Source organism: Pseudorasbora parva, chromosome 21 (genome assembly GCF_024679245.1).
Source record: "Pseudorasbora parva isolate DD20220531a chromosome 21, ASM2467924v1, whole genome shotgun sequence".
Taxonomy (NCBI): domain Eukaryota; kingdom Metazoa; phylum Chordata; class Actinopteri; order Cypriniformes; family Gobionidae; genus Pseudorasbora; species Pseudorasbora parva.
In genome coordinates, this window is record NC_090192.1 from 6,556,973 (window position 1) to 6,576,963 (window position 19,991).

Below are 19,991 nucleotides of genomic sequence, written 5' to 3' on the forward strand. Positions count from 1 at the left end.
TCAAATTAGCCAGAATGTTTAATAAACAAATAATAAATGGCAGGGATTTTGTGGAATTGTGCAAATTACTGACTTTCCAATTCTGCAGAAATCTGCTCAGCTTTAATGTTGTCTGTTAAACATTTTTAGTATCAACAAATTTCATTAAGTCTTTGAAGCATCCATCTAACAAATCAAGTTAACTTTTAACTTTTCCCTTGCTTCCAAAGGCACATCAGCTGGCTCACATGCAGGCCCAGGCCAACAATGGCACAGTCAGCGGAACGTCCCTGGGAAACAATGACGAAGAAGAAGAAGAGGAAGACGAGTATGACTATGATTATGAGTCACTGTCTGATGGTAAGCATTTTGCATAACTCAAACCAACATGTCCTTTATTTGAACTTAAATCCACACCAGCAATTATTGGAATATTGAGTGGAATTTTCTGTTCTGTTCACTAACCCTCTCATGAACTTTTACTGTTCTCACAATGGCACCTTCACTCTGTAGCATGCCCCCGCCTTCATTCTCTTCACTCTTTTTTTCTCCTTTTTCTTAGCTGATGTCCTCAATGCTTCCACAGCCTCTTATGGCCAGGAAGGTAAATGTACTGTGTGAGCATATGTGGGTGGTTGACAAATAGACATGGTTTTAAATAATATTTAAAATTATACAATAAATTAATTTGTTTTAGGAAAAGTATACAGTATGTTAACATTTTGCCTTCTTTCTTATGTTTGTAAGGTATTTAAATTAATGAACAGTCATTTGTTAAAATTGGGAGACCCCCAAATTATATACCAACACATTTCTCACTACAGTAAAATGTCTACATTTTGCTTGCTAAAAAATGTTTTTTAAAAATTGGACAATTTTTTTTTTTTTTTTTGCTGTCTAGCCAAACAATGAACATTTTAAGTGATTTTTTTCCTTTCATTGACGACAGTAAAAATGTCATGTCAACTGCCCATGTATGCCGTGATGTTGTGTCGCTCTTACTGCTATATAAGCTACCAGTGTGTTTGCTCGCACTCAGAGGAAATCAAAGCAGAATTATGGTGCTTGTATATGAGATTCTTCAGGTGTGTGCTCTGCCATGAATAAATCAGCATTTGAGGATAAAAATGGGTGGTACAGTGTAAACAAAACAACCCAAACTCACTTCTACATTCGCTTCTTCGACGTCCTTGGTGTTTTGAAAATGGCTCGACCTTGCTTGCGGCACTGGCTCATCGGTGGAGGAAAAACAAAGCCATCTGGTTTCTCATGCCCTGTGCTGCTCTCTGTTAAAAGAGACTTTGTTCTTTCCCAAACAGCCTTCCCAAGAGACTCAGCTATGAGTCTGTGTAGTCGGGGGAATACTGGGCATTTACTCAACCTGCTTTCTTAAGCCGGGTACACTATGATTTTATCGTCTCATTTCAAAACTTTTTTTGAAAAATAAAGTGAGATTTCTTTCGTCATAAATGCAAATCTTTGATTGCTTTTTGTGACATCAACCGGTGACCAATTAATGGCCTTTGTAATGAATCTTGGCCAAAGGTTGTACTTTTCCAGAATTAATGATATTGTAATGACCATTTTCTGTTTTGTCAATCATGAGCAAAATCTGAAAGTTACCATAAACTTGAAAATGACAATTTTTCTTTTTGTTATGGAATACTGCATGGTTTAATATAAAAGATTTATCTGTGCACAACATTATTTCTTTTTAAATTGATGTGCCTTCCTGAATGCCCTTGTTCTCTTCTCTGAGGATGTTTACTAGCGTGAGGGCAGGATAACCTGTCACTCACGTGAGATCCCAGCAATTAGCAAGCAATGATCCAACGATCCAATCCATTCCCAATGGACAAAATAAATCCCGGCCTATATTTTTGTTGTTGTTTGAGAACCCATTTTATTTGAATATACATTACAATAGGGAAGAAAAATTGAGCAATTTCCATTTCATGCTGATTTAAAATGGACAGTTCACCTAGAAATGCTAATTATGTCATAATTTACTCACACTCCAATCTGATCCATATCTGCACAAATTTCTTTTGTGGAATACATTTAGATGAATGTCAGTTTTTTTGCCCATGCAATGTTAATGGTCACCAAAACGGTTTGGTTACAAACATTCTTCAAAAAAAATATTGTGATCAGCAGAAGAATGTATGCCATACATGTTTAAAAGTAAATGACAGAATTTGCATTTCTGGGTGAACTATCCCTTTAAGAAAGTATTTCTTGGCTTCTACTTTCCAATAAGACTGCTTCACCTTTATGTGCTTTGCAAAGTTTTTATTTCGCATTTTTTAATCACCAAATTCTCTTTATGTTTATTTATAGAGGTTTCTTAATATTTTCCTTTTCTGCAGACAATATTCTGGACGACAAACCAGAAGGAAAGTCATCCACTGAGAAACTTCAGTATGAGTCCAATGATGAGATGCCGAAGCGGTTTAAGAAAGCGGGAAGCAAAGGAAAGGTCAGTACAGGACAGTAACGTCTGAAGCTTTGATTTCCTTTGAACCTGGATACAGATTTCATCTGTGATGGTTGTACATGTGTGCTCTTGCAGATGTTTGACATGGAGCTAGGAGAAGAATTCTACCTGCCCCAGAATGAGAAGGAGAGCAGACAGATCGCTCAAGAGCTCTCGGATCTGGTCATCTACTGTCAGGCTATCAAATTCCCAGGTTTTCTTCTCGTCTAATTATTACATGACTACATCAAAGAAAAGGTTATAGTTCTGTCAGCCTCTGGGAAATGCATAAGATTAGCGATGCACCAAAGAACTTGGCCAAAAATAAAATTTCAAAACAGTTTTGGAGGGCTGAAATCATTGAGCAAAACTGTGACGTATAATTCTACGTACGTAATGCGTAAGAACGTAGTGCTTCTCCGGTTGGGTGTTTTGACTTTCACAGTGTCTATTTTATGTGCAGAACTTGGATAAGCTACAACAAGTAAACATGTCACTGTGACACGAGGGCTGGGTTGATGATATTGATTTGTTATTTTTTATCTTTATTTTGAAGAACCAAGATCTTTTTGCTCTTTTCAGCTGATCCAGGAACTAAACTTCACTAAGCAGTATTTGTAGTGTGCCTCCCATACAGTAATCATAATTTTTTTTTCTTTTGATATGAAACAAAGTCAGTATGAAGTTATTACACAAAATAAACATAATAAGGTATGTTGAAAGAAACAGTAGAACTTACTGAAATGTGTAATATCTCATTTAATCACTTAATTGGTGATTCAACCATGAAATGCGTCAGTAAAATAGCTTGAAACAGTGGCCCGGTTATACAGAGAAGGCTTAGACTATTAGTCCTAAGTTCAATTAGGGCATTTAAGTAGCTTTATAAACACGCCCTAGAAAAAAAAAACATTACTAGTGTGCATCTTTAGACAAAACAGGCAGTGACATTAAGATATGCTTTCATTAAAACATCTCAAACATGCATTTTAGCTTAAACATGGGACTAGCTTAAAGGGTCCTTAACACACAACGCATGTTAATCTTGAGTACCAATAGAGTAGTATTGCATCCTTCATATCTCTCAAGTATCTTTTGTTTTATCATATTTATAAAAGACAGATACGCTGTACCAATTCTTTCCAAAAACAGCCGAACTCATAGAGGGAATTCAAGGGGTAGAGCTTAAGAGTCATGAACGTGACACATATCATGGCATTATCCCTGGATAACTTTTGATTTACTATACATTCATGTTGTTCACATTATATACAATGATTCCCAACAAAACAGACATTTGATGCAGTTTCATTTACCGCCATATATAAATACTGATGGAGTGCATTTGACACGTGTGTCCGGGTAACTCAAACGGCAGTCCCTGTGTGGAAGTGGAGGTGTTGGGTATGCCGGCAGACAGTTGCCATTTCCGTACCAAGCCCATACACCGCAACACACTCAATCCCATGTGGAATGAGCACTGTGTCACTCTGTCAAATGTCCATTTCGTTTTTTGAATCGTTGTCCATGTTTAGCATGAGAATCAAACTCTTTAACAGTGATCAGAATGCATGAAATAGCATTAGACATCCTCTTTAAGCCTTGTCTGTGAAACCAGTGAAATGTCACGTAATGTTACATCTACCTCAGGAAAGCCAGTCAGTGTCCATGGCTCGATAGTTAACTTAAAAATAAATAAATATATATATATTTTTTGCTAAATATATGCATTGTATTACACATTAAATCAATTTTTACTTAACCTGTTGTCATCCTTCATTTACGGTACTTAAAGGTTTAGTTCACCCGAAAATTCTGTCATTAATTACTCACCCTAATGTCGTTCGACACCCGTAAGACCTCCGTTCATCTTCGGAACACAAATGAAGATATTTTTGTTAAAATCCGATGACTCAGGAAGGCCTTCATTGACACCAATGTCAGTTCCTCTCCCAAGACCCATAAAGGCTAGGGATGGGACGATACACTTAAACTCACGATACGATGCACCTCGATATGCCAGGGTTACGATACGATACGTCACGATACAATATCAAAAAAAAATTTTTTCTTCTTTCCAAATCTGTGATTTTTTTTACCACCAAAGTAATGTACTTAAACGAAAGGTAGGATTTTTCTCTTTTTTTGCATTTTGGTTCTATGTTGTTTGAAAAAAAAGGAGAATTTTTAGAAGTCCGCGACCACATCTTAAACAGGGGTGCCAATAATTGTGGAGGGCACTGTAGGGCTGTCAATCGATTAAAATATTGAATCGCGATTAGCTGCATGATTGTCATGACCTTTTTAGCAATTGTAAATGTATCTTAAATTAAGTTTAAATTAAGTTTTTAATACTCTAATCAACATAGGAATGGACAAATATGCATGCTTTATGCAAATGTACATTTATTATTAGTGAAATCATACTTATTCAATAATAATCAATACAGCATGAAGACTAGACATATCAAAGGTCATAGATATGTTTATCTAAGAAATTGTTCATGCCTCTTAAGCCTAAACTTAAAAATAATGAGTAAGTAGTGATTTCTCTCATTTTAACAATATAAAGGGAGTTTTTACACTGGCAGTTTAATTCAGAACAGGGCAAAGTTCGTATGAAAAATTGTTAATGTGTACCAGTGAGCGCACCAGAACCACACCATACCTGGAGGAGGTCCATATTACACGAGGAGGAATATAGTGCGGCCCCTTTAAGAGATCCGCATTCCCTATTGAACTGCCGGCATTTTGCGTGTGCGCGCCGAACTGGGCCACGATTCACGTGGACAGTGTGAAGAACACGGAGCGCGCTTGTTCAGGAAAGTAACCTGTGCGATTGTAATGTATTTAGCTCAAAAAAACACGTGTACTGTAAGCGGGGTGATGGTGTTAATGATTTACCTCAGACATGAGCGAGAGTGAGCTGCAGTGCATCGCGCTCAGACTGCAGAGAATGTGCTCAGTGAAAAAACACACTTTTCTTTCTGGAGTCTAATAAAAGTTCAACAGAAAATATGGTAGCTTATGTAGGCAATAACTGCATTTTTGGTTTAGAATATTAATGCTAATGTCAACCGTTTTCTTTCCCTATTAATGTTTGCTGCTGCATCCTTTGCGTCTGACTGCTCTCACTTTTTCCAACTATGGGCTATGCCTCAGATCAAACAGAAAATGCGCGCTGCGTTTTATGTCATGTCTGCCCCATACACACACACACATAAAACACTAAATTATTTATATACAACGCAAATCATGCAGCAGTGCCATCTATCTTTATTTCGCGTTCCATTTTTTTCGACCTCGATGTGTTTCGTCACGTTTTGTATCGCGATATTTTGTCAAACGATCAAACAAAGATTCAAACCGTTATGAAACAGTGTATCGATTCATGATTCAGATCGTGTCAAACTGCTGAAATCACGTGACTTTGGCGATCAGAATCATGAATCGATACACTAATTCATAACGGTTCGAATCTTTGGTGTCGAACGACATTAGGATAAGTAATTATAAAAAGATTTTTCATTTTTGGGTGAACTAACCCTTTAAACTTCAATATTTAATGTATGTTTGAATAAATCAAGTTTTATTAGAGCTACAACAAAATGGAATAGAAACATAATTATATATAAAAATGCCTCTTTTTTTGTGCAATTTAAAGTTTATATACAGATAATTTTGTGCGGTTCCCTTCTAATGTGTTTATTTGACACAAAACCCAATGTGTTAAGTAGATGCAATATCCTAATGGAGGGCTAGACTGTTTTTGGGAAAATACTTTACAAATCTAGCCCAAGCATCATTATGAGTAGCTACAAATTTATACTCCAGTTGAAGTTTATAATAAGTAACACTTCGTCTCATGCCTGTTTGTCCTACATGGCTCATGTAACCTGCAGTAGAATTTGCTGAATTTGTGAAAAAGGTTGGGTAAATTAGATTCAGGTGTTTGGCTCTGCTGGAAACTGTAATGGTCCCAGAGGCGAGTCTTGAACAAACAAACAGTATCAAGCTCTTGAGTTCTGGAGGAACATATACCCTGCAGCCATGACCTTACATATGCGTTTGTTTGTGTTTGTGTGCATGGGAACTAGGCCTCTCCACCCTCTCCCCATCAGGCTCTGGAAGGGGAAAAGACAGAAAAAGCCGGAAATCCATTTTTGGCAACGCTCCTGCTCGCGGAAGCCACGGGGAGCCTGTGACGTTGGTCCGAGCTCCAGGGAAAGGTACGGCTGCATTGGCTTTGCACGGAACTGTGCACAGGGCACGCAGGAAATGGAACACCCACTTAGAGCACCCATGGGAAAAGGGCTCTTAAGTTTTCCATTATACTGAAGTCCCTCGAAAGCACATAAAAATGCCTTTCTACAAAATATTTCAAGTGACTGACTCTGAGAAAACAAGCATGTTCTTTTTGAGTTAAAACATTTTTTTGGAGTGCAAGTGGTTCTTGAAAACTGAAAGCTTAAATGAATGTAAACTTCCAGCCATCCCAACAGAAGTTAATCTATTATCAGTTAATTTTTTAGATAGTTTGCTCTAAAATTAAATCCTGTCGTTATTTACTCGACCTCATGTTGTTTCAAATCTGTATGAGTTTCTATCCTCCATAGAACATTAAAGAAAATATTTAGAACGGATGTGCTGGTTGCTCTTTTCCATGCAATAACAATGAATGGAAAATAACAAGCTTTAGTTGAATTAGACCACTTTTATGAATCTTTTATGGCATTTTTGGAGCTTGAAAGTGATGTTTAAATTACTGACATTTATATTACTGATGAATTGCTTGTTGTATTCCTCATTTGCAAGTTGTGTGCATCTTCTAAAAGAATAAATGCAATTGTAAGTCCCAGGAACATCACTAGACCCTTTTTTTCTGTGGCAAATGTCTTGTGGCAATTTTTTTTATATGTATTACTATTATTATTACATATAAAAGAAAATATAGAAATATATTACTATTGTTATAGTTCATTGTAAAATAAACATTTAAGAAATATATGTTACATTTTTATAAATTTTACATTGCAACTGTAAAATTGCAATAGTAATATTTGTGGCGGTCTTAATTTCTTAATTTTCAAACGTTAAACCATAAAAAATGTATTTTGTCAGAAAATACATAAACCTTTAAATCTTCTCTTATGTTGATAAGCACTTCATATCAAATGTATGGGAACATGGCTGATACTTGTTGTTTTAAAATGCACGTTAAAGTGACTCAGAGCAGATGCGGAGTTGAAGTTCATGTGGGGGAGCCTTTATTGGCAACCGAGAAGTCACTGTATTCACTCATTTAATGTAATTGAATGATAAAAAGCAGTGTGAACACTCTGTAAAATATTTGTAGAAGAAAATAAGTCAGTCAGTTATTAAAGTTTCGAACAACATACATTCTTTTCATTTTTAAGTGAGCTTCCTTAAACAATCGTGTGCAAAACCCTAAACCTTGCTGTAAGGCTCTCAGTGGTGGATAAGGACACATTTGTAGTTGCCGACTTTCTCTAAACTGTGTGCTCTGATTTGTCTCTTTGCCAAATTGCAGATGTGACTCAGCCTCACATAAGATGTTTATTTAACTATCTCATAGTGCTTGGCTTCACTTTTAAACAGTTTTTGTGAAATGTTTAGGTTCTTGCCAGTTGTCTCAATAGCAACTTACAGTCAAAATCAAAACCTCAGATCTGGAATGTTCTGTTCTTCTGCAGCCAGTCTGGAGGGCATTCGTATGAACTGGGAGGAACAAACATCGCTGAGCCCGAGCACCTCTCTTAGCTCCATCATCCGCACGCCCAAATGCTACCACATCTCCTCTGTCAATGAGAATGCTGCAAAGCGTTTGTGTCGTCGCTACTCCCAGAAACTCATCCAGCACACCAGCTGCCAGCTGCTCCGCACATACCCAGCGGCCACACGCATCGACTCTGCCAACCCCAATCCGCTCATCTTCTGGGTGCATGGAATCCAGCTGGTCGCCCTCAACTATCAGACTGACGGTAAAGAGCGCAATCTGTTCGGCTGCACCACCCTGAGATTCAACAGCACTGGAATATAATCAGTGTGATTGATAGTGATAGACTGATATATTGATCAGGCCATCCACCTTATTTTTGATGAAAGAGAAGGTGTGGCCATTTGAAACTTCCAGTGTCATTCACTTAGTTATTTTAGCTGTACAAGAACAGTCCGTTATGCTGCTTATTATTTCAAACTGATAGTTTTACCATTTACTGCACTTTGTTGACCTGGTTGTTTATAGTTATAAAGCTGATTGATACACAGAAGTTGTCATAGATGTGGCTTTATCATTATGGAAACCCAGTGTACTTAAAGGGTTAGTTGACCCAAAAAATGAAAATTAGCCCATGATTTACCCTCAAGTCGTCCTAGGTGTATATAACATTCTCTGATTTTATTCGTCTGAAAGAAGAATGTCATATAAATCATGGGCTAATTTTCATTTTTGGGTCAACTAAGACTTTAAGATAAAACATTTAAAGGTGGAGTAAGTGATTTCTGAGAAACACTGTTGATATTTGAAATCAATCAAAACAAACACAAACTCCAGAAACATGCAATGCAAGAGTGGATGTCTCATATCATATAGAAGCAAAGCAAAAGCTTTGCAGAAAAATAAAGCTGAAGAATGAATGACAAGGAACAAAAAATTAATATACAGTACATGAGCATATACAAAACAATTCCAGACAAAACAAACACTCCTATTTTAAACATTTCATCATATCACATTTTGCGAGGTAAAATGCATGCCTTTTAGTTTTAAAAGGATGGTCCATTCATAAATAGAAATTGCCGTCATTTACCCACCTTCATGCCATTCTTTTATGACATCCTTTCTTTTGTGGAATGTAAAAAGATATTTTAAAGAATTTGGGGTCCTGTTGGCCTTAAAGGGATAGTATGATTTGTTGAACTATCCTTTAATTTTTTATTTCCATCATTTAATTGAAACATGTTATACCAAATCAGTCAACTATCTATAAAGATGATTTGGATATGATGTTATTGAGCATTATTCTAAGACGATGATGATTTTTTTTAGATGATAATTGAATGTGGATGGTATATTCTCCTCTAGACCTGCCAATGCAGCTGAACGCAGCTCTGTTTGAGGCTAATGGTCACTGTGGTTATGTACTGAAGCCTCCAGTCCTGTGGGAGCGAAGCTGCCCCCTCTATCAGCACTTTTACCCTCTGGACCGAGACCTAGAGAACATGACCCCTACTCTCTACACTCTTACTGTAAGAGTCCATATTTAGCGTTAAATCTACGTTCGGCTACTCCAGCTGAACTAACAGACATTAATGAATTCATGTGCACACAGATTGTTTCAGGGCAGAACGTGTGTCCGGGTAACTCAAACGGCAGTCCCTGTGTGGAAGTGGAGGTGTTGGGTATGCCGGCAGACAGTTGCCATTTCCGTACCAAGCCCATACACCGCAACACACTCAATCCCATGTGGAATGAGCACTTCCTGTTCCACGTGCACTTCGAGGATATGGCGTTTCTGCGCATTGCTGTCGTGGAGAACAACAGCTCGCAGGTCACCGCTCAACGAATACTTCCCCTTAAAACCCTCAAACCAGGTAACAAAAAAAATTATTACAGGAGCGTAATGTAATTGCTGATGTTGATTATTGGTTGATAACTGCCACTTGCTTCATTGTGATCTTCAGAATGAACATTTTACATGCTTTACATTAAAATATGTTTTTGAAAGAAGTATCTTCTGTTAACCAAGGCTGCATTTATTTGATTAAAGATGATTAATCAAAAATACAATAATATTGCAGTATTGTAAAAAATATTTAAATTATTTACAATTTTCTATTTTATTATTTAATAATGTAATTAATTCCTGTGATGCAAACTTGGAGTATTCACTATAATGATTTATTATCAATGTTGGAAACAGTTGTGCTGCCTAATATTTTTTTTATAACCTGTGATACATTTTTCAGGATTTTTTGATAAGAAAAAAGTATTCACTACGGTTCAAAAGTTTGTGGTCATTCATTTTTTTAAATTTCTCTTTTAAATGAAATTATTACTTTTATTCCAAACCTGTATGATTTTCTTTGTTCCGCTGAACACAAAATAAGATATTTGGAAGAATGTTTGCAACAAGCAGCGAGAGCAACCATTCACTACCATAGTAGGGGGAAAAATACTATGGTAGTGAATGGGTGCTCTGTCTTGCTTTGTAACAAACATTCTTCCAAATATCTTATTTTGTGTTCAGCGGAACAAAGAAACTCATACAGGTTTGGAACAGCATGAGGATGAGTAAATGATGGCAGAATTTTTATTTTTGGGTGAACAATCCCTTTAAATTGATAAAAGTGATAGTAAAGATTTATGTTGTATATTTTGAATAAATGCTGTTCCTTTGAATTTTTATTCATCATTGAATCCTGAAAAAATGATCAAAACATCTGTTTCCAACATGAGTATCAAATCCGCATATTAGAATGATTTCTGAAGGATCATGTGTCAATATTTTTCACCATATTACTATATTTATATACTAGATTTTTCTGTATTTTCGATCAAATAAATGCAGACTTTTTTCAAAAACATTAAAAACAGAAATATACTGTATATATATATATATATATATATATATATATATATATATATATATATATATAAATAAATATAAAAAAACTTACTGTATGTATGTATGTCTGTTTGCATGTGTGTGTACACATACACACACGCATACACTCACACAAAATTTATCAAGTTATTTCAACTTTTTGTACTAAAATAATTTACCTCCAGAAGACAACTAAAATAATTGTAGCTTTTTATTAAGATATATATAAATATATAAAGTAAATAATATAAAACACATTAATTCAAACATTTACTTATTAGTATTAATATTAAATTATTATACTATATAATAGTGTTTTTTAATATTAAAATTATTTTAATATTAATATATATTTTTATTGTCTGTCAACAGTTGTTGGAGGATCACTTATTGATCATGTACTAATAATGGCCTTCAGATTACTCCATTTGAATATTTTTTGCATTGAATTATATATAGTTTTTTCGTGTTGTTGTTTCTTTATTCAATTGATAAGTTTGCTTCTGTCCAATATATTTAATTTGGTTTCTGTTGATTATTCCAGGCTACAGACACCTGCAGCTGAAGAACCTGCACAACGAGTCTCTGGAGGTCTCGAGTCTGTTCATCTTCAGCCGCAGAACGGAGGAGAGCCCCACTGGAGGACCGCTGCCTGCGTCTGTGGTGAGACGGCATTCATAACCCACTTATAAAACCACACAGTCAGGATCACAGACAGATATTTGTGTTACATGTAGTGCTGGTGGAACTGGACAGCAGAAATAAAACAGTTTACATTAATGAATCCTCTATACGTGCCATTCAGTCCCACAAGGGAGCAGACAGTATGTTTGCGAAAACATTGTGCGAATATTTCCAATGTTTTTAAACTCTGGAATGTGCTGCATTCCTCTCCCTCAGTCCCTGTCATCCGAGTGCAGCCGAGCCGAATTAAAAACAGGAAATTATAGACGTAGGCATGCTACTGTATACAGAAGTGTCATGCCCGTTCAGACTGCTAAAATATGGAAAAATACAAAACAAAAAACATCTACTGTATGTACAAAAAGGCTGTCTATCTGTATATGGATAGATTATTACAAACATCATTGGTAAAAAAGTGTTTAAAATATGTGGCATAAACTGTTATAATTGTGTACAGCTATTAAAACGTTTTTTTTTCTTCTTTCATCACTGGTGTCCTCTCCCAAAAAAAAAAAAAAAAATACAAAATACAGTAGATGCCATGACACCCCTATACAGTGTATACACAATATGACTGAATCATTTTATTTATCTAAACTGTCAGGAGTTGTTTAGTATCTCTGAAACAATATTAAGAATGTGCTCTTTTGTTTAACAGCATGTTATATGTTACAGTTTTGGAGTGTGAAAAAAAAAGTGATCGCTGTTCCCTTTTTTCCTGTCAGTTGTTCAGCACGGAGGAAAGACGCGCAGCTCAGCAGCACAAAGTAACAGTGCATGGAGTTCCAGGCCCCGAACCCTTCACCGTGATGTGTGTTGATGAATACACCACAGCCAAACAGCTTCTGGACTCTGTAAGTGTCAACCGAGCAACTGAACCGAGCCAGTTTAGACAGGTTAGCACACACCAGAACACTGTTTAGTGCAATGATCAGCCAGTCGGAGGGCTCTGTCGGAGGACACGGTCAACTACTGTAGATGAAGTAGTGTAAGCACTCTGTGTGTGGTGCCATCAGGCATTCAGAGCCATTTTTATATGTTATGAAATGATGTTTTCGGATTAACCCTGGAAGTACAGCCAGTTGCCAATGCCAAACTGTCCTCCTTTAGGAGAATGATCGTCATTCATTCTCTCATTAGGGACGAGCAGTGTTCACTCCAGTGTTTACTGGTCTGGTTCACATTTTCTTCATTCCTCAGCACATAAACGTACGCTGAAATACTCTCTCTCTCTTGCCAGTTGTTTCCGACTACGTCCTTCAACTACTTCCTGATGGAAGAGAGAGCTCCTCTGTCAAAGGAGAAGAGCGAGTCAAAGAAAGCACCTCAGCAGCGCCCCCTAGCGAACGATGAGCGGCTCCTGAAAGTTCTTCACAGCTGGCAGCCGGAGGAAGGATATGTGGGCAGAATATGCCTGAAAACCAAGGAAGAGGTAACAACCCTTTTCCCACATTGTGCTTGCTTTAAACTTTTGAAAGATGAGTAAACTACCACTGAAAAGTTTGGGGTCAGAAAGATTTTTTAGAAAAACGTCAGTGATGCTCAACAAGGCTGCATTGATTTGATACTAAAATACAGTATAAAAAAACTAAAAAATGACTAACAAGATGAAAGTGAACAAAAAAACATATAATTGGTTACTAATTAAACAATATTCCCAAGAAAACAAGTTTTGTTTTAAACATTTTGACTAAAAAAAGGCAGTTTATTAAGAAATATTCTAGGTTTTACATTAGAAGCACTCGGTGACGACCTGTTAATTATAGTTTTGAGATACTATTATAGCTTTAATTAAACAAAAATGAATTCATTTTTATTTTCCATTTTATTTTAGTTAAAGTTTTAGTAATTCAGTTGAGTATTTTTGCCATTTTTATTAGTTTTAAAAATATATGGATACTGTGCTCGATTAACTGAGACTTCTTACAGCTCTTGCCGGTTGTTGGCCTTGTTTGTTTCGTTGCTTCTATTGCTCTCCCCTTTTTGTAAGTCGCTTTGGATAAAAATTATAAAAGTTGTATTCTTATTCATTTATATTATTAAGTTAAACTTTATAAAAATGAGTAATGTTGCCTTAGAAACTAGAGGAAGTTTTTTATATATATATATATATTTATATATTTCAGTTAATGTTTATTTTATTTCAAGTTTTAGTTAATGATAACCCTGGACATAACAGAAATGACAACATTCATCTCAAAATAATAATAATAATAATAATACATTTTATTTATAATGCACTTTATATTAAACAAAATCTCAAAGTGCTAAAATGCATCGTGTTCACTTAAGAGTATTTCAAAAAACAGAATGATTTCCAGCTTTGAAAATTTCTTTTCAAGTTTCTTTTTTATATCCAATGTATTTGGATAATGGAAAAGTTACTCATAACAGGAATGGCCCATACAGGCCTCATAATATCCACACCGTTACTTTTCTTTATACGTTCACCATCGAATTCTTGATCTGTTGCACCATCGAATTCTTGATCTGTTGCTCCTCCTGGTGGCTCCTAGCAGAACTTCAATGAGAAGAATGTAGTGATGGAGGGGGTGGAGGAGGTGAGCAGCGGAGAGGAGGACACGTTCTTCGTGCAGGTTCATGACGTTTCTCCCGAGCAGCCTCACACTGTCATCAAAGCCCCCCGTTACAGCACAGCCCAGGACATCATCCAGCAGGTCAGAAAATCACTGTCACGTTACTGGAAGATTTCATCTCTGACATGTTGATATCAAACGATCTGAGCTTCTGTGGTCTATTGTAGACTCTGAGCAAAGCCAAGTACTCTCTGAGCATCCTGAGCAACCCTAACCCGTGTGACTACGTCCTGATGGAGGAGGTTGCCAAAGATACGGGCAGTAAGAAATCATCCTCAGCTAAAGCCTGCCAGCGTGTGCTGCAGGACCACGAGAGTGTGTTCCAGGCTCAGAGCCGGTGGAAGGGCGCCGGGAAGTTCATCCTCAAGCTCAAAGAGCAGGTAAATGTCAGCTGTCGGCCTGAACGCCTATGAAAAACAAGCACAGTGTCTGAAATTAAACTGATGCATTCTCTATGACTGCATCTTAATCCCAAAACTGATATATACACTACCATTCAGACATTTGTGGTCACAGTAAGACTTTTTATAATGTTTTGCTCACAAAGGCAGCAAATATTTGATCCAAAATACAGTAAAAACAGCAATATTATGGATTATTATTACAATTTAAAATGCTTTTCTATATGAATATATTTTAAAATGTAATACATTTTCTGCATCATTACTCCATTCTTCAGTGTCACATGATCCTTCACATATTATTCTATGATGATTTAATGCTTGAGAAATATTTGTTACTATTATCATCAATAACTATGCTTCTTTTTATGTGTATTTTTTGATATTATTATATAAGAACGCTGGATGGAAATGTCAATATGCGCATTAATTAAAAAAAAAAAAAGTGCATAACGTATGTGCTCAATTGAAACGGATACATTTATCCAATAACACCTGCAATACTATGAAGGAAATCATGTGTTTTTTTTATTTGTTTTATTAACAGTGAATGTGATTGGATAACTAAACTAGCCAGTGGACCAATTTCATTGTATAGTACCTCAAATGTTTTATCATTCTGAAATGCCATCAAAATGATTTGGTATAATGACATGCCAGAAGCGTCTCACATGATTGAGTTCTCAAACACCAGCCATTCAAACGCTGCTCTATTCGCAAATGTTTTAAAATTCACAGCTTTGAGTGGAAGCATAGCTAATGTTGAAAACTGTTGTGCTCATTTAAAATAGTTAAGATATTTGTAATATTACAAAAGATTTCTGTCACTTTTAAACTATTCGATGCATTCTTGCTGAAGAAAAGTAATATTCAAATGTTTTCTATATTAATTTAATTATTTTTATTTAGGATTTTATTTATTTTAATTAAGATTAGTTCAAATATTTCAATTAAAAAATAGTATTCATATATTAAAAATCATGCAAGTCCATATATATTTATTTTAGGGCCGGGACTCGATTAAAAAAATTAATCTAATTAATTAGAGGCTTTGTAATTAATTAATCGAAATTAATCGCATTTTAATTGCATATAAATATTTGACCTGAGAACAATGAGAAGTCATTTTTCACATGGATTTTTAGTATACCATTGAATAATGACTGAATACATAAGCTTAATCAACAAAATATTGTTTATTTATTTCAGTCCAGCAGACCAGCGCAATGTTTGCCATTAAGTGTTGCAAAAGCATATTTGTGATATTTGAGGCTCGATTCCTTGTTGTATAGCTTGCACACAACCATGCTCTTGTCGACGCTTCCATCCTTTCATTTTTTAAAACAAAATTTTCCATCTACGGGGCCAAGCAAAGCGGTCTCATCAGCTTCTTCGTTCATGTTCACTGGTTTGTTGTTGTCGTGACTTCGGAGCGCTAGTTGGTGTTCCAGTATAATCGGTCCGTCGAAACTCATTCATTGAAAAACGTTCCACGGTGCAAAAACAAGTGCGGTAAAAATTATTTATTTTTTTGCGTAATTAATTAACGTGTTAAAGTCCCGTAATTAATTCATCTTAATTAACGCGTTAAAGTCCCGGCCCTAATTTATTTTATTGTTGAAAAAATCCCACCATCTTGCTTAGGAAATGTTTTTCTTCTTGTGTCTCAGATCGGCCGCGAGGACAAGCGTAAGGGTGTGTCTTTTGCCAGTGAGCTACGGAAGCTCACGGGCAGGAGTCGGAGCTTGACTGTGAACACGAGCATGAACGGCCCGGCGGCCCTGGAGCCGGCACACAGTAAGGAGGAGAAGCCTGCATGTCCCAGCATGGTGCCTCTGCCCGAGGCCGCGGAGTGAAGGAACTCTCTGCAGTGTGTGTGTGCAGTGCATGGAGCTCCACCAGGTACTAGACACTAACACACAGCAGCCGTAACTAACACATACAGTTAGAAGTCTAACAGACTAATTACCTGGACACGTCCAGCTGCTCCTGGAGAAAACATTATTAATATGGTATGGATGATGGTTTGTGCTGAGGTAACTGCTAGTTGAACAATGCTCTCTGAGAGTTTGCTGTTCTTTAACAGTGTTATTAATGAGCAGTGCATCATGTACTAGCAGTGAAAGGTGATTAATAGCATGTTAGATTTAATAGACCTCAGTCAGAGCAGACACTATATTCAATTTGCCGCAAATGAACGAGAGATGTGCAATATAGTCATTGGTGTTTTATCCCTCAGTAAGAAGATATTTAGCAAACTGGTTAAACTTTATTTTAAAGTGTCCTCGTTACAGTGTAATTATACATTTAAGCACTTTGTAATTATAATGAACATGTACTTACTATAGGGTTTGGTTTGGGGTTAGTTGCATGTAATTAGGCGTAAGGGCCGGCACTTTTGCATCGGTTGTGCTTTCTGTTTAATAATCACGTGAAACGTAGCAAACTGGCAGCTCTAGTCATGTTTATCTTGAGTACCTAGAGTAGTACTGCATCAATCATCTCTGAAGAGTCTAGTTTTTTCCCCGAAAACAGTTCAACTCATGGAGGTGCGCATTGGCCGGGGCTAAAGAGACACTACTGTATATTCACTATACGTTCGTGTTGTTCACATTTTATGCACTTGCGGAACGATTCCCAACAAAACAGATACTTGATGCAGTTTCACCGCCTGCAGTTTTGATTAATGACCTGGAAACAAACAACCACACTTGCAGAACTCCAGTGTTGCTCCGGAAAAACAAACTGCATCCATTGTTTCCTTAACGCTGAGTTATTTGGGAAGCTGAACAAGGTTATCTTTCCCTCACAACAAAAACGCACTTCTTTAGTGACATTGTTGATTTCGTGGTCTAACTGAATGAGAGCGCTGCCGACGGCTCCTGTAACCCGAACAAAGATTATTGATGGGCGCGCTCTTGCTCTCGCTCTGGTTGGGGTGTGTGTTGCACTGCCTGTCCAAAAAAAGTCGCTGTTTGTAAATAAACAGGCAAATGATTAAGAGTCAATGATTGGATCGTTATTGCAGTGATTTTTGTTTCTAGCATGTTATGTGTTTGACAACAGTTCTTCTAATCCTATTTAATGGAGTGTGTAGCTTTTCATTTCTTATACAACCATAGGAAGACACATTATGGCCATCTTTCAGGATGACAATGTCAAGATTCATCAGACTCAAACTGTGAAAGAATGGTTGGGAAGGGAGCATGAAGGATCATTTTCACACATGAATCGGCTCCTCGGAGTCCAGAATTAAATTCATTGAAAGTCTTTGCGATGTGGTGGAGAAGACTTGATAGAGTGCTTGACTCTTACATTGTCAATACAAGATCTGGACCAAAAATGAATGCACCTCTTAAATCTAGATCTTGTATAGAATAAATGCAGCCTAGTGAAGTATTTATAAAGCACATATTAATGCTTTATTCTACATGACCTTATTCTACATCCCTTACTCCTACCCAATACCTAAGCTTAAACACTAAACTAAACTAAACTACCTTACTATTAATAAGCAGTAAATTAGGAGTTTATTGAGGCAAAAGTCTTAGTTAAAGGGGGGGTGAAATGCTGTTTCATGCATACTGAGCTTTTTACACTGTTAAAGACTTGGATTCCCATCCTAAACATAGAGAAAGTTTCAAAAACTAATGTTGGACGTTTGCTGGAGTATTTCTGTGTCAAAAATACTCCTTCCAGTTTCGGAGAGTTTTTTTCGAGTATGGCTCGGCTTGACGTTACTAGAACGGAAGGTCCTTGTATGGGCCGTACGGGCTCTTCTCCCGGTAGGGTGCGTGCGCGCGTGACTAGAGCGAGAGAGGAAATGCACACCCACAAACACTCCGCGCCGCGCTCCACTTTATTCCTATCTGTGACATCAAGCGACTTCAAGCCACTGCTGTCAGGACTTCACCAAATTATACCAAAGAAGTGTGTTTTTGACGGAGCGGTCCCAGCCATAAAGGTTCGGTCCTGCTTTGGAAGCAGCCGGTGAGTAAAACTGCTTCAAATGTCTATGCTGTTGTCGCGTGAGTAAACATCAGTAAACGACACGATCACGTGCTTCGTCATTCAAATGCGCTAACGGACTCTATTGTTTGTATAACGTTACACTAGTCTGACGTGCAAAACCGTTTGCTTGCTACTGCTAAGGTTTAGTCGCATACAATAGTCCATAAACCGAATCATGTCCTCATAAACTGCGAGTAAAGACACACAAATGTTGACAGGCCACTAAATACAGTACATACCACAGAGACGGACGTCCTGCTGTTGCTGTTTCTCCTGTTCAATTTATTTCAGCCTCCGAATGATTATGGATCATATATCTATTAGCTGAGCTCGATAGCGATGGGTTTCTCCACGCGTGAGGACGTCACCGCTTTGCACGCTCGGCATTCTTTAGCTCCGTCCACTCGGTACGCCTCCAGGCACTCGTTTTTTTTCCGGAAAGACTCGGTACAGCCCATATTTCTTTTATAAATATAACAAAACTAAAGACTTTTCGGAGATATGAAAGATGCAATACTACTCTATAGGTACTCAAGATTGAATGAAACTGAGTGTTTCACCCTTTAAAGGGTTAGTTCACCCAAAAATGTTCACTCTTAGGACATTTCAATAATGCATAACATTTTCATTTGAAGAAACTGACAATTTAGCATCAGGCTCATTGTAAAAATGTGTCACGGTGCTCGAGGACTTGCTGTGCCACTGCAACTAACTTGAATCTCTCTTCACAGAGTCTCTGTCGATGGGGCTGAAGGCCTGGATGGCAGAGGGACGCTTGGGTTCTCAGAGACTGTGTGCGGGACAGCCCGTGTCCCAGTGTGGCGGTCGCGCCCCTGCCCCCTCCGGCTGGTCCCTCCCGCTGCTGTGGAACTGGAAGCTGCATAAATGAGTCCAGAGCCAGAGCAGCACCTCTAGTGTTCACTCCTCTCACACGGGACAGCCTGATGGAGAGTACAGCTGTCCGGGCTCGCTGATGGCTCACGGAAGGGTTCGTCATTGGAAACGATGTCAGATGAAGGCAGTTTCTCTTTACTTTTATCTTCTTCATGTCCTACTTCAACAGTACTGTAAGTGATGAATGCATTATATGCATCTCATTTTCTTTTGTGGTTTTGCACATCACTATTATTTGAAGTCCAGCTATTTTGAAAGTGTAGTACTTTATTTACATCCGTTTTGGATTGCTGAAATTAAATGCCCCCAGCACATTACCATC

General features: G+C 37.3%; 1 protein-coding gene across 6 annotated transcripts in view; it reads left to right on the top strand.

Annotated features, from left to right (window-relative positions):
- The window catches only part of plce1 (phospholipase C, epsilon 1), a 104,181-nt gene extending 84,537 nt beyond the window's left edge, over positions 1-19,644 (top strand). For 3 of the 6 annotated variants that reach the window (XM_067430325.1, XM_067430324.1, XM_067430328.1), the window contains 15 exons: positions 210-339; positions 542-583; positions 2,349-2,458; positions 2,552-2,669; positions 6,553-6,684; positions 8,170-8,457; positions 9,561-9,724; positions 9,808-10,069; positions 11,627-11,745; positions 12,492-12,620; positions 13,007-13,198; positions 14,283-14,444; positions 14,531-14,743; positions 16,435-16,666; positions 19,507-19,644. In XM_067430325.1, the coding sequence (XP_067286426.1) occupies positions 210-339; positions 542-583; positions 2,349-2,458; positions 2,552-2,669; positions 6,553-6,684; positions 8,170-8,457; positions 9,561-9,724; positions 9,808-10,069; positions 11,627-11,745; positions 12,492-12,620; positions 13,007-13,198; positions 14,283-14,444; positions 14,531-14,743; positions 16,435-16,620 (2,247 nt within the window). In that variant the 3' untranslated portion in view covers positions 16,621-16,666; positions 19,507-19,644. The remainder of the gene's footprint in view (positions 1-209; positions 340-541; positions 584-2,348; positions 2,459-2,551; positions 2,670-6,552; positions 6,685-8,169; positions 8,458-9,560; positions 9,725-9,807; positions 10,070-11,626; positions 11,746-12,491; positions 12,621-13,006; positions 13,199-14,282; positions 14,445-14,530; positions 14,744-16,434; positions 16,667-19,506) is intronic. The other 3 variants (XM_067430326.1, XM_067430327.1, XM_067430329.1) reach the window with 3 other exon arrangements.
- Positions 19,645-19,991: the final 347 nt, after the last annotated feature.